The sequence below is a fragment of the Phaseolus vulgaris genome, chromosome 3 (assembly GCF_000499845.2).
Source record: "Phaseolus vulgaris cultivar G19833 chromosome 3, P. vulgaris v2.0, whole genome shotgun sequence".
In the NCBI taxonomy this organism is placed as follows: Eukaryota; Viridiplantae; Streptophyta; class Magnoliopsida; order Fabales; family Fabaceae; genus Phaseolus; species Phaseolus vulgaris.
The window spans coordinates 43,438,904-43,452,176 of record NC_023757.2 but is presented as its reverse complement, the minus strand read 5'-3'; the positions used below and the strand labels follow the sequence as shown (position 1 = coordinate 43,452,176).

General features: G+C 33.1%; 1 protein-coding gene across 1 annotated transcript; it reads left to right on the top strand.

The window, feature by feature from the left end:
- Positions 1-10,129: 10,129 nt before the first annotated feature.
- LOC137805941 (GRAS family protein RAD1-like) lies at positions 10,130-11,987 on the top strand. The gene has a single exon (XM_068605818.1). It carries the CDS (start codon positions 10,204-10,206, stop codon positions 11,758-11,760), a length of 1,557 nt encoding a protein of 518 aa, XP_068461919.1. The 5' UTR covers positions 10,130-10,203; the 3' UTR covers positions 11,761-11,987.
- Positions 11,988-13,273: the final 1,286 nt, after the last annotated feature.

Genomic DNA, 13,273 nt, shown 5'->3' with positions numbered 1-13,273 from the left:
TAAGGTTGTTTGGTATCTTCCGATAATTCCAAGGCTTAAGCGTTTGTTTGCAAATGCAGATGACGCTAAAAACCTTAGGTGGCATGCAGATAATAGAAAATGTGATGGATTACTTCGTCATCCTGCTGATTCAACATGCAAAGAAATATAGGAGTTATCTCGGAGTACTTTCTCGTGAAAGGATCTCTATCTTAACTCAGTCTTGGGATCACGTGACTGACCACGAGAAAAACATGATTTGGCAAGATATTCTGGTATGTAACTGTTTTTACTTTGCTAAATCTAAAGTTCTTTTATACTTTGTTTTTGTTTATGAACTAATTCTTTCAAACAATGTAGACACATTACAACATCCCGAATGTGGAAACCTTGAAAGCGAAGGTTCTTTCAGATGTGGGTGTCAAGTTTCGTCAGTTTAAATCAAAATTGACAACAGATTATATATATGGGAAAAGGAAAGAAGAAAATCCTTGTGCAAAATATGCATCCATTGATGAAGAAACTTGGCAGCAGTTTGTCAATATTCGACAAACTGAAAAATGGCAGGTTAGTATCACTTTTATATTTGAATATAGTTTATATTAACGTATTACTAAATTTTGAGTGTTATGATAGGAGGTTCGAAACAAAGCAAAAGCCAATCAGGCACATAATGATACCCCACACCTATTGTCTCGTGGTGGTTATAAGTTGCTAGAGCAGAGGATGCTTGAAGAAAAGATTAAAGCACGTTCTACTTCCATTGAGGAAATGAATAGTGTAGATTCTTTAAGACCTCCATCCCCACCACTCTGACATGAGATGTGGAAGGGTGCCCGTATAAACACATTAGGGACATGGAGTTCTAAGTCTACAGAAGAAACAGTTGAACGCATTGTAAGTTTGACAATTTCTTTTCAATGTGTTATTTTAAATTCTATGTGTTATTTTAAATTCAATGTGTTGAAGTTTGTCAATTTCTTTTCATTTGTTTTAGGATTCTCTTAATGAGCAATCAACACAGGGGACTTTTAAACCATGTGGTCGCAATGATATTCTTAATGTTGCTCTCGGACGACCTGAACACCCTGGACGTGTTCGTGTAGCTGGATATGGGGTTGGGATTCGGTCATACTTTGGACCTCCATCACACAGCAAGGAACAATTGTCCAATGAACCTAGCCAAGAGTATTTACTACAACTACGTGAGCAGTTAAAGACTGAGGTAACTCAAGAGCTTAAAGAAAGCTTCATGGAGGAGTTTAGTGCGCGAATGGAAATGGAGTTCAAAAAGCGGTTGGAGGGTTTAGGACACTCACAGCAACCACCTACTATGGTAGAAGATGAACCACCTCCGCCTCCTATTAAGAAAGTCAGCACTAAAGGGAGTTGTTCGACAGTTGATCTATCAGGGGATGACTTTGGCTCAACTAGCCAATGCGAATTATATGTTGAGTGTAATTCCTCAACCCGATTCGTTGCCTTGGGTAAGTGTTATGAAGGGGTCACAATGTTACACAATGTGCCTCTTTCTTCTAATTTGATGAAGGTCACGGTGGAGAAGGTCCTTTATGGTGATCTTGCAGTTCCTGTGCCGACATCAGAGGTGACAATTGTGGCAGAGGCATTACATACTTTCGTTGCCTGGCCTAGACATCTTGTCAGACCTATAGACTCTATGGTATATATTTGCACTAATACTAATACAATTATGATATATTACATTCTAACTAATTTAAGTATTTTTTGTTTTGATGAGTAGCAGGAACCTAAGACAAATTTGCCTCTGGGAAAGAAGAAAATAGTCTCCATTGATGATCCTCTGGCGGCATTGGTGGAAGTTGCTACAGCTTTAGATACAACCGTCTTAGAGGTTCCATGGGATGCCAATGTTTTTGGAAGGCATAGTAATCTATCGTTGTACGTTCACATGTCTGATTTGTTGGACCTTGCATCTGGAGATCAAGAGATTAACATAACAGTTCTGCAATTATGGATGATGTAAGTTCAAATTTTAAATTCTTTATACTTTTGATTTATTAAATATACTAGTACTAACTTATTGAAATTTAGGTATCTTTCTGGATTATGCTTTGATGAGGGGAAACATAATATATATGGGTTTTTAGACCCTCAAATCACTCAATCAATTGGAAACAAGAAGTCGGAAACACAAACATACATCACCACTGCCTTAAAGAATGGTGGAAAACACATTTATTTTGCTCCGTACATCCATGAGTAAGTTCTTATTTATTAAATAAGTTTTAATAAATTATTGAAATAAGAGAAACTAATTAACTGATTTGTTATACAGGCGTCATTGGCAACTATTGATCATATCTGTTCAAGATCATACCGCTGCATGGTTTTGCTCCTTGCATAAAAAACCTCCTACCTATTTTAAAAACATTATAGATAGGTACGACAGTTTCATTTAACATTTATTATTACTTATATATTATATAATGTTATGTATTCTAACATGAAATCTTATTATTTTAGTGCTTACTCTGGATATAATATGTTGTGTGGGAGGAGAACTTCAAACGCACAAAAACTCATTTGGATGTACCTTAAGGTATTTAAAGTATATTTGTTCACTTAATTTAATGTGTTTCACTCATTCATTTAATACATTTATTTTCACATGCAGTCCAACAGGCAACCTCAAAATTATGAGTGCGGTTATTATGTTATGCAGTGGATGTTGACTATTTTGCAAGCTGAAATTAAGAAAGGTTGGGATAAGGTAATACCTCAATACAATAAACACTTTAAAATTTGAGATTTATTAATCATGCACTAATTCAAAATATTTCAAATGTCACAGTTGTTCAACGACCAACACCCGCTAGATTTAGAAGCATTGAAGTATGTGAGAACAACATGGTCAAAGTATTTTGTAACCATGTATAACACTCTAGTATAGATAAATCATTACAATGACAAATTTTTTCATATATTACCAAACTTTTTTGTATTATGTTATAATTTGTTGTATGTAATTTTTATATTTAAATTATGATTTGAAATGTTTTTATTTTCTGAAATTGAAAACTTTATGCAGGTTATTTGAGATTTTTTAAAAAATAAATTTTTTTTTTTTAAACAGTACATATAACGACGGTTCCACTTGGAACCGTCTTTAAAAGGAACACTTATAACGACGGTTCCTAGAGGAACCGTCTTTGAAAGTCACGTAATTTTTTTTAAAAAAAATAGAAACCACTTTTAACGACGGTTTTCACAACCGTCGTTATAAGTCCATACCTTTTAACGACGGTTCTGGAAACCGTCGTTAAAAGTCGATTTTAACCGTCGTTAATTTACCTTTTTGTACTAGTGAACGGAGCTTGATTTCTAACATTGAGAACAAATACTCATTTCCATCCACTTTTCATTAAAACCAAGTTGTCTTTGTAACATATAGATACACAAATTTCATACACTTTCTCATAGCTTTTAAAATCAAACATTTATTTTCTTCTAAATTTCCATCAGTGATTTCGTTAATCACCAACACACTTTTTGTAAGTTCCTTCAAACTAAGGACAAACTCTACCTTTGGCCAATGATTTGTGACAACATCTTCTTCATCCTCTTTACTAATATATTTATATAGAGTTAAAGTTCTCTAACTTTTGTACGTCGTCTACCTTTGGAATTAGAGAAATGAGTGAAGAGTTGCTAACTTAAAAGAAAGAATTTTCCATTTTGATTATTTTTTCCAAAATCCTTGTAATATCTTATTTCAGCAAGTTCAAACAAAACTTAATAAATTTAAAGTGGAACTCCATCTTATGTTGATCCCAAGCTTTTTCACTAAATATTTTCTCGAAGAATTTCCTCACTTCCTCCTTCACCTCATCTCATTCTTCCACTCTCACATTCCTTACATACATTCAAACTGAACTTTAAAACAATGGGGTTGAAACCTCTTGGATAATGTTTTTGTTGAGAGGTTTCTACTCTCCTTTTATGTGCATATATAATTTTATGAAGCTGTGAAATTCTAATTAAGCAAAGGCTCAAACCTACACCCAAAAGAAGTCGCTAGATTCAAACGTAAAAAAACATATTATCTGAAAAAGAAGCAAACTAAATAATATGAATAATTTTAATAAAAAAAAATTATTAAAAAAAATTTCACAAAAAATTGCAGGTAATTCAAATTCCACGGAAAAATTACTGGCAAAATTTCTTATAAGTTTAACATTTACAGAAATTACTTTCGAAATTTAAATTTATAAGAAGATTTCACACTTATATATATATATATATAAATGTGAATTACAGACAACCTAGTATCAATACTAGAAAGAAAACAAAAAAGAATAAAGATATTGATGTTTTTATCACGCAGAAAATAAAAAAAGATTGGTGTTTAATTAACAAATGTTAATTTGTTTATTTATAATTTAACTTGCAATATATTGTACTTTTATTCAAGAAAATTAAAAGTAAATAGATATATCTCTATTTTTTCTTTAAAATAACTGTTTCTATGTGATACATGCTAAGTTACCATGCTAAGGAAGTTGAAAGTGTCATGCGATTGCAAACAAAAGGATAGAGATACTATATGCAACTAAAACAAGAAAAAAAGACTCATTATGATGTAGTCAAATATATATTATTTCCCTTAGTTTCATATCCAATACTAGTTATGAAGAGTTACATATTTATTTTCAATGTTATTAAATTCTATGTATATAGATTGATTTAGTCTTCTTAAATTTTTGTAGTTTATAACATATTTCTGTATCTATGATTGCAAACATAAACAGCCGGCAAAATTAACCAATATATTATTGTTTTCGGTATTTTTTCTTTTATTAAAATAAAAATTATTTGTGGCGTTTTTATGAATATCGGTTTGAATAGATGTTTATAGAGAAAAATGTTTTTTTCTAGAATTAATTGAGTTAAATTATGTAGGGTGAAAAACTAAACACCAAAGAGTTTTTTTCTTTTTTCATATTTCCTTAGATAACATTTCTTTTCATTCATTTGTTTTGTTCATCAAAGGATTTCTATTTTTTTATTACTTTTTGACACCTAAATATAACAAACACATGATTTGACACAATCACATATTTTATTATGTAAATTAAGGTGTTGCTTACATAATGGCTTACACACAAGATTCACAATACAATATGATGAGATGACAGGTCTAAGGCATTGGATATGGATCCTAGATTCCTTGACATTGAAAGAGGGAGATTCTTTCCATACAAAAAATTCTGAATCCATGATTATTCCATGGTGCTTTGGTTTGAACATTATCATTATATAACCATGAGCGTTAACAATATTATTACATAATTACCTTTTAGTGGTTAAAATTTGTAAAGAAAATAAATCAATAATACATTACACACGTATAGAGACAAAATAATGTAACTAATTATCCTTCCTGTTTTTAATATATAGCTGTTTTTCTTCCCTTTTCAATTAATATTATCGTTTGAAGCATTTTGATAGTAGAATAGAATATTCATGGTGGCGACGACATCGACCAAGAATTTTGCTTCGTCTAAGAGAAACAAGAGGAGAAAAAGTATTAGAGTTTTAGGAACAATAAAAACTAATTATTCATTACTAAATAGTTAGACGCAGTGTGGAAATAGAATATAAAGTTACATTAAGCAACGTATGGGACTCATTTAACCCATGTTTTGTTCCTTAATTTGTTTGTTCTTTCTCGCTGTCGTTACTTGGGTGTAAAGCCGGCAATTCAAATTCAGTCTTTAAGCAATTTCTTTTTTAAAAGTACTATGTTACAAGTGTGATGATTTATTTAACAATTTTTTACTGCTCATTACTGTGTTATTCTTAAGTTATATCAAATTTTAGACATTGTTTAGAACAGGGTGAGGGTGGAAAGAGAAGAAAATGAAGTGAAACAGAGTGAGAATTGAAGTTGTTTGGATGTTGGAGAAGTGAATGGATTTAAGTAAAAAGTAGTATGGAAGTTTGTAGATGATTTTATTGATGTGGTAAATTAAAAAATTGTAAAAAAGTTAATATAAAAAAATAATTTTAAAAAATATAAATTATAATTAATTTTAAATTAAAATGAATAATTATAAAATTTTAATGAAAAAATAGATTAAAAATAATAAATTAAATTATTTTTATAAAATATCAAAATATATTACTAAATATAATTATTACAATAATTATCCAAACTTTTATTATAAATCTTCAAACTATTTCCTCACAGTTAAAACCAAAAATTTGTCAATAAGTACTTATTTTTTATGGAAAATCAACGACAATATATCCATCGGTAAAAATGTCAATAATAGTTATCGAATAAATTTATACAACCATCGATAATTATTGTATCCTTTGATGAAATCTTCGATAATTATCGATAGATAGTCTCATTCGTTAATTATTGACGAATAACATCCTTCATTAATTATCGACGCATAACACCCTTCATTAATCACCGATGAATAAATCCTTCGTTAAATGATATGTACACAAATGATTATCGACGAATGAGGCCTTTGTTAATTACCGACGAATATATTGATAGATAATTGGAATTTGTGATATTAACAATGATGTACTAAAGAATATCTCGTTAAATCATGTACACAAATTGTTAGGTTCTTGTTTTGATAGGTCAATTAATCCCACAAGTTAGAGTTTAGAGCAGTTTAAATACACTATAAAAAAAATCTTTAAATAGTAACCAAATTTAGAGATAAAAAATAATTAGTCACTATATTGACTAAATTAGATATTAATTTAGAGATTAAAAAATTATTTGTATTTAAAATATTTTCTATTATTAATAAAAATTTATAAAATGGTTTATAAATTGGTATATAAATTAGCTACTTATGTTTTAGATTCTAAATTAGTCTCTAAAAGACTAATAGAGATCAATTTAGAATATAAAGAAGCAAGTAGCTAAAATCTTGGCAGCTAATGATTAAATACTAATTTAGAAACTATTTTATAATTTTTTATTAATAACAGAAATTACTTTAGATATCAATAATTTTTTTAATTTATAAAATGGTCTCTAATTTAGTCAAATAGTAACTAATTATTTTGGTTTCTAAAATTAGTTTCTATTTAATGATTTTCTTGTAGTGATATACATTCCTCTCTTAATATTGTGAGACGCCTTTCAATGATAAATTCGTAATGAAACTTCAAATTTCAAAACAAATAATACCTCAGGATAGTAATTAATTATAGTAGTGTTATTGTAATGAACCTAAGATCTAAACATCGAGTCATCACCATATGTGAGAATGAAAAAATGATTTGAAAGACAAACCATCTTTCCCTTAAAAAAAAACATCTAAGAGTCAATTTCTTTTCTTCTCAAATATGATAAAAGCAAAATAAAGCAGCATTTTAAACCTCGAATTGAGATATTCTATTTTTGTGTATATTAAAAACTAATGAAGTTATATATGATTTTAAATATAATTTAAGTACTTTAATTTGGGAGTACTATTTTTTTTTAATCTTTCAATTAAAAACTTTTATTTTATAGTTTTTCAATTTTGTGAAATGGAATGCAATTAGATGACATTTACGTGATAAACTCTATTTAAGATTTATCATATGAACTTAATTGGATGACTTTATTTTTTTAAAGTGTATTAATTTTTTTAACTTTTATGTTATTTAGAAGGACAATATTTTGGTTATTTATTTGCTCCAAGAATCAAAATAATAATCAATAACAATAGTCTACCCACAATTGACTTTAATATTTGAGAATTTGGGATGTTTATCTTGAGTGGTCTCTCTTATTAGGGTCTTTGTCAAAAAGTAATTACTAATTTAGAGTAGAAAGGAATAGTTTCATTCCACACTTGTTAAGAACGATTGTATATATACTTGGAAGACTTTTTACTTAATTAGGATAAATGTGTTTTGAGCTTTTGAATTTTTTTGGTGATTTGTAACCTTGCATTTTTCAATATAATATTATCTTTTATTTTAGGAAGACAATATTGACAGTCTATTAGACATATATGATGATGAAAATTTGGTTATTGATAAGAATGAACAAAATGTGAAGGGTCGTGTCTATTCACTATTATAAACGACTTTATTTATGTCGATTCTATAGAATATACTAGGTAGAATTATTATACATTTCATGGGCATAAAAAGTATTTTTTAATAAACAAATTATAATAAATAATAATAATAATAATTGTGAGGGAAAGGGACCCATTGGCCCCTTTTCTAAACCCTGTTGTTTTCCTTCTTCCTCACCAAATCCATAAATGCTTTTCAAAATTTAAAATTTACTTTTGTACCGGGATGGCCGACCGGTCCATTGACCCGGTCAACCCATGCGTCAAAACCATACTTTAAGGTATGAGGTCGACCACGTGTCATGTGTGGCCGACCGACATAAGGTGCTCAAGTCAAACCGTTGACCCAATTAGCAAAGGTCAACCCACGGTTAGGGAACAACCTAATCCAATCCTAATCGCTAAACAACCCCCTAATTCGGTCCAACAGCGAGGACCCATCAAGGTAATATAAATATCACGCATTCCAAGGAAGAAGGTTCGTCATTATCTACAGTATTCTAACCAGCCGAATACGATACCCACTGACTTGAGCGTTGGAGTGCCATCTGCAGGTACCCCACCTACTTGAGGAGTCATTCAGCGTGAAGGACCGAAGGAGGAAGTGAAGTACGACCGACCGAGTGACATCCGAAGATAATAGTTCTCCAATGTCCCCAACCTAGTTCGAGAACCACTTTTATTACTGTAATTTTAAAGACTAAATTGATTAATAATATATAATTTGAGAAACTATTTTATGACTTTTTTAAATTTAAGATCAATTTGATAAATAATTAGAGACTAAATTAATTAAGGATTTAGACTGTAAAAAACGGTAAAACTAGTAGTTAGCCTTGATGATAAAATGAAAAATCAAGTAAAATGTAAGTGTGATAGTGCAAGATGCTAAAATTCTAGTTTAAAGCGAAAACTCTGTGCAGTAAATGCACATCAATTATTAATTTCTCACTTTGTTGTTTTCTATATTTGCTGTATTATTACTATGGAAATATTCACTGTTCCTCTTTCCTTTTAGGTTGAGGTGGATACATGTGAGATCGTCCCGTTTAAGTTTGCATTCGCAAAAATTCACATTAAAAAAACTCCATCCATGTTTTTTCATAGAACTTTAGGCAAATTTAAGGAAATATGATTTTGTTGGAAATCTCACTATCGATTAGAATTAGAATTTTTCTTAGTATATAAATGAGTGTAAACATCCCATTTCATTGAGCCGGTTTTATGAGATTGAGTTAGACTTAAAGTTCACTTTGTAATATGGTATCAAAGTCATTTCGAGTCTATTCTAATAAGTGTTTGTGTTGGACATATCGTGTCACCCGCTATCGAACCGCTATCGGACCACCCATAACATATAATTCTACGCACGAGTTGACAGTCGCGTGAGGGAGAGTCTCAGCGTAAGGGAGGTTTGAAATTAAAGATATTTTTCACTCGAAAATTTAAGAGAAGGAAAATTTATATTTGGAACTACTTCATTTTCTTGAGGATGAAGGATTCGTCTTTATTGATGCCGTTGTAATAGCCGAGGTTCCAAAGGATTTATTAAAGGATTTAACGAGTTTGAAAACTAAACCTTTCTATAAGCAGAGTCCCATCTATGAAGAATGGTGTTTTGTATAATGCAGATTGAGAAAAACGATTAGCCTGAAGTTCTGAACGAGTTAGAGGTTGAGTTGAGAACCGCAGCCGCAGATATAGGTTCAATTCACACTACCACAGTAAATACAATCATACTAAATATTGTTGAAACTATGTTACCCATGCATATATCACATAGTTCTGTGCCTGAAAATGGGACAACATAGAAAGCGACGAAATGGATAAATGTAATTTAATTAGGGAATAAAGTATGGTGTGGGGACCAATAAGCGTAAACCGTTCACGAAATTCCAAAATCATGGGAGGAACTATGCTTCGGAGATATCTAATTGATCTATGCTGAATTTGAACAGGGCAAGTCTGTAATTCATGCTACATAGAATATATACTTATGAATCTAATGAAAAACATAGAACTTCACGTCTTCTAGGAAACTAACGTGTATATATAGGCATGATTTGAAGGAGGCTCTTTCAGAGCGTTGTTGAATATCCTTAGAAGAAGAAAAAAAGGGAAGAAAAAGGTTGAATAAATGGCCCCTACCCATTGTAGTCCCTTCAACGGAGAAATCGATGGTGAAAACCTATCTCACGTGTTTGATATCTGGGCAACCGATCACTATCCCTATTTTCCTCATCAACCTATTTCCAAGAGTAGCAGTTCTACCTTAGTTCTCCCCTTTTGTGACGGAACCATAAGGGATAACAAAAGGGTGAAGAGAACGGTGGGAATCCCCTTTGATTGGATAGAAAATTTGATCGGAAACTCCCATAGTTTCCTCAACACCAGCGCCAACAACATCAGCAATAGGAATAGGGATAGTATACCAAAGCTTCATTTCAGAGATCACATACGGACTTACACTCAAAGATATCTGGCAGCGGAACCAGAAGAAGAGGCACCAGAAGATACAAATAGTTCAGAAGGTGGTGGGGTTGAAGAAGATGGTTGTCACGACGGAGTGAGGCTGGTTCAACTTCTAATAGCATGTGCAGAAGCAGTGGCTTGTCGAGATAAATCGCACGCTTCAATATTACTATCAGAACTGAGAGCCAACGCTTTAGTATTCGGATCTTCGTTTCAGAGAGTTGCTTCTTGTTTTGTTCAAGGACTAACGGAGAGGCTGAATCTGATTCAGCCCACCGGGCCCGTGAGCCCGATGCCAGCCATGATGAACATTATGGACACAGCCTCGGAAGAAATGGAGGAAGCATTCAGATTGGTTTACGAGCTGTGTCCACACATCCAGTTCGGGCACTTTGTCACTAATTCCATAGTATTGGAAGCCTTTGTGGGTGAGAGTTTTGTCCATGTCGTGGATCTCGGCATGACTCTGGGTTTACGACATGGACACCAATGGAGAGGACTGATGCAGAGCCTCGCCAATCGCAAGGCCGACGAACGTGTTCGTCGTCTGCGAATCACGGCAGTGGGACTCTGCGACAGACTTCAATCCATTGGTGACGAACTCTCAGTGTATGCAACTAATTTGGGCATCAACTTCGAGTTCTCAGTGGTGAAAAAGAATTTGGAAAATTTGGAACCTGAGGACATAGAAGTGAGGGAAGAAGAGGTTCTTGCGGTGAACAGCATTCTGCAGCTGCACTGCGTGGTGAAGGAAAGCCGAGGGGCTTTGAATTCAGTGCTGCAGATGGTTCACGGGCTTGGTCCGAAAGTGTTGGTGATGATGGAGCAGGACTCGAGTCACAACGGACCCTTTTTTCTCGGGAGATTTATGGAATCATTGCACTATTATTCTGCCATATTCGACTCCTTGGATGTTATGTTGCCCAAGTATGACACCAAGAGAGCGAAGATGGAGCAGTTTTATTTCGCTGAGGAGATAAAGAACATAGTCAGCCGTGAGGGGCCGTTGAGGATGGAGAGACACGAGAGAGTTGATCAGTGGCGGAGGAGGATGAGCAGGGCGGGGTTTCAGGCTGCGCCGATTAAGATGGTGGCTCAGGCGAAGCAGTGGCTTCAGAATAGCAAGGTGTGTGAAGGGTACACGGTGGTGGAAGAGAAAGGGTGTTTGGTTCTTGGATGGAAATCGAAGCCTATTGTGGCGGTTTCTTGCTGGAAATGCTGAGCTAAAGAAATCATGAATCTCCTCTTAAGTCTGAAGTTGGTGGCCATGTCAATAAATAACAGCTTCTCGGGGGCTGTTGTGTGATTCAATAATGTCATTTTAACATGCATCTTGTTAATTAGACCCATAATAATTGTTATTTTCAGTAATTATGTGTTCTGGATCCTGATCCAACACATGAAATAAACAACTTCGTGTTTGGTTATATATATCTTCAACTATTTTCTTTCTATTTTCAACAAATCAAAGGCATCATACATATTTCAGGTAACCATAAAAGGAGCATTTATCAAAACTAACACAAACTAACACAACTTTACAAGAAAATGACCAAAACAAAAAATATATATTCAAGGTTAGGTTAAACATCTCAATGTACGACATAAGGTCATACCATCTCTCAGAAAATCATTAAGAGCAGAACAGCAGAGCATGGTTCAAGATGGATACTAACTATTCTCTCTTTTAATCTTTTTAAGAGGAGGTGTTAAAAAGCATAAAAAATAGGCTTGTTCATGGCCCATAGAGAAACCTTAACATCTAGAAGGTCTCCCATGTGCAACCCTTATCACACTTCCCACATTAAGCACATGTTGGTTTTGGTGTTGGGGTGAGACAGTACTTTGGATCAGTTCCTCGACCCAACTTTTCTACTGCAAATGTCAGTCAGAAGATGGTGGAGCAATTAGCTACACAATTGATAGAGAGACTGACACCACAACTAACTTAGAACATAAAAGAATAAGTTACTAATGAGTTAAGAGCTGAATTCGAGCAACAATATAATCCAGTAGAACGAGTAGATGTACTTCATGCTCGTAGTCGAGCTGGCACAAAAGGTAGTTATGATGTCGAGGGACTTAGAAGATGATGACAATGAATCCTCCTATCAATGTAGGTTGTTTGTTCAAGAAAATCCTCCTCGTGTAATAGTCATTGGGAGAGTGTATCCAAGAGGTTCAATCATGCACACTCTACCCATGCAAGATGATTTCTCAAGAGTGGTGGTTGAAAAAGTTAGAGATGCATCTGATGTAGTTCTAGTGCCCACAACAAAGGTTAATACAGTGGGAGAGGTACTTGAAAAATTTATTGCATGCCTACACATCCGAGTAAGGCAATTTCAAAAAACTATCAGGCATATTTCATTAAGGGCTATTAATGTTATTTAGATTTATACTTTATATTTTTTTTTTATGTTTTGTAGGACTCTGGTACAAGACAACATGCCTCAATTGGTGGTGATTTAAGCCCTCAACCGCAACCACAAGCCCAACCATGTGTGAATCCAATCCAGGAGTTGGTTAGGGTTTCACATCAATTGTTTTAGGATTCTTGTGTCATTCCTTGGGATGCCACAATATTTGGTGTTAACAATGGTGGTATACCATTGTACATAACTATGGATGTCTTTGAAATCATCCAGGGTAATCAATTATTGAATATCAAAGTTATTCAACTATGGATGATGTAAGTATCCTTAATAATTACATGTTATTTAATCGAATGATGT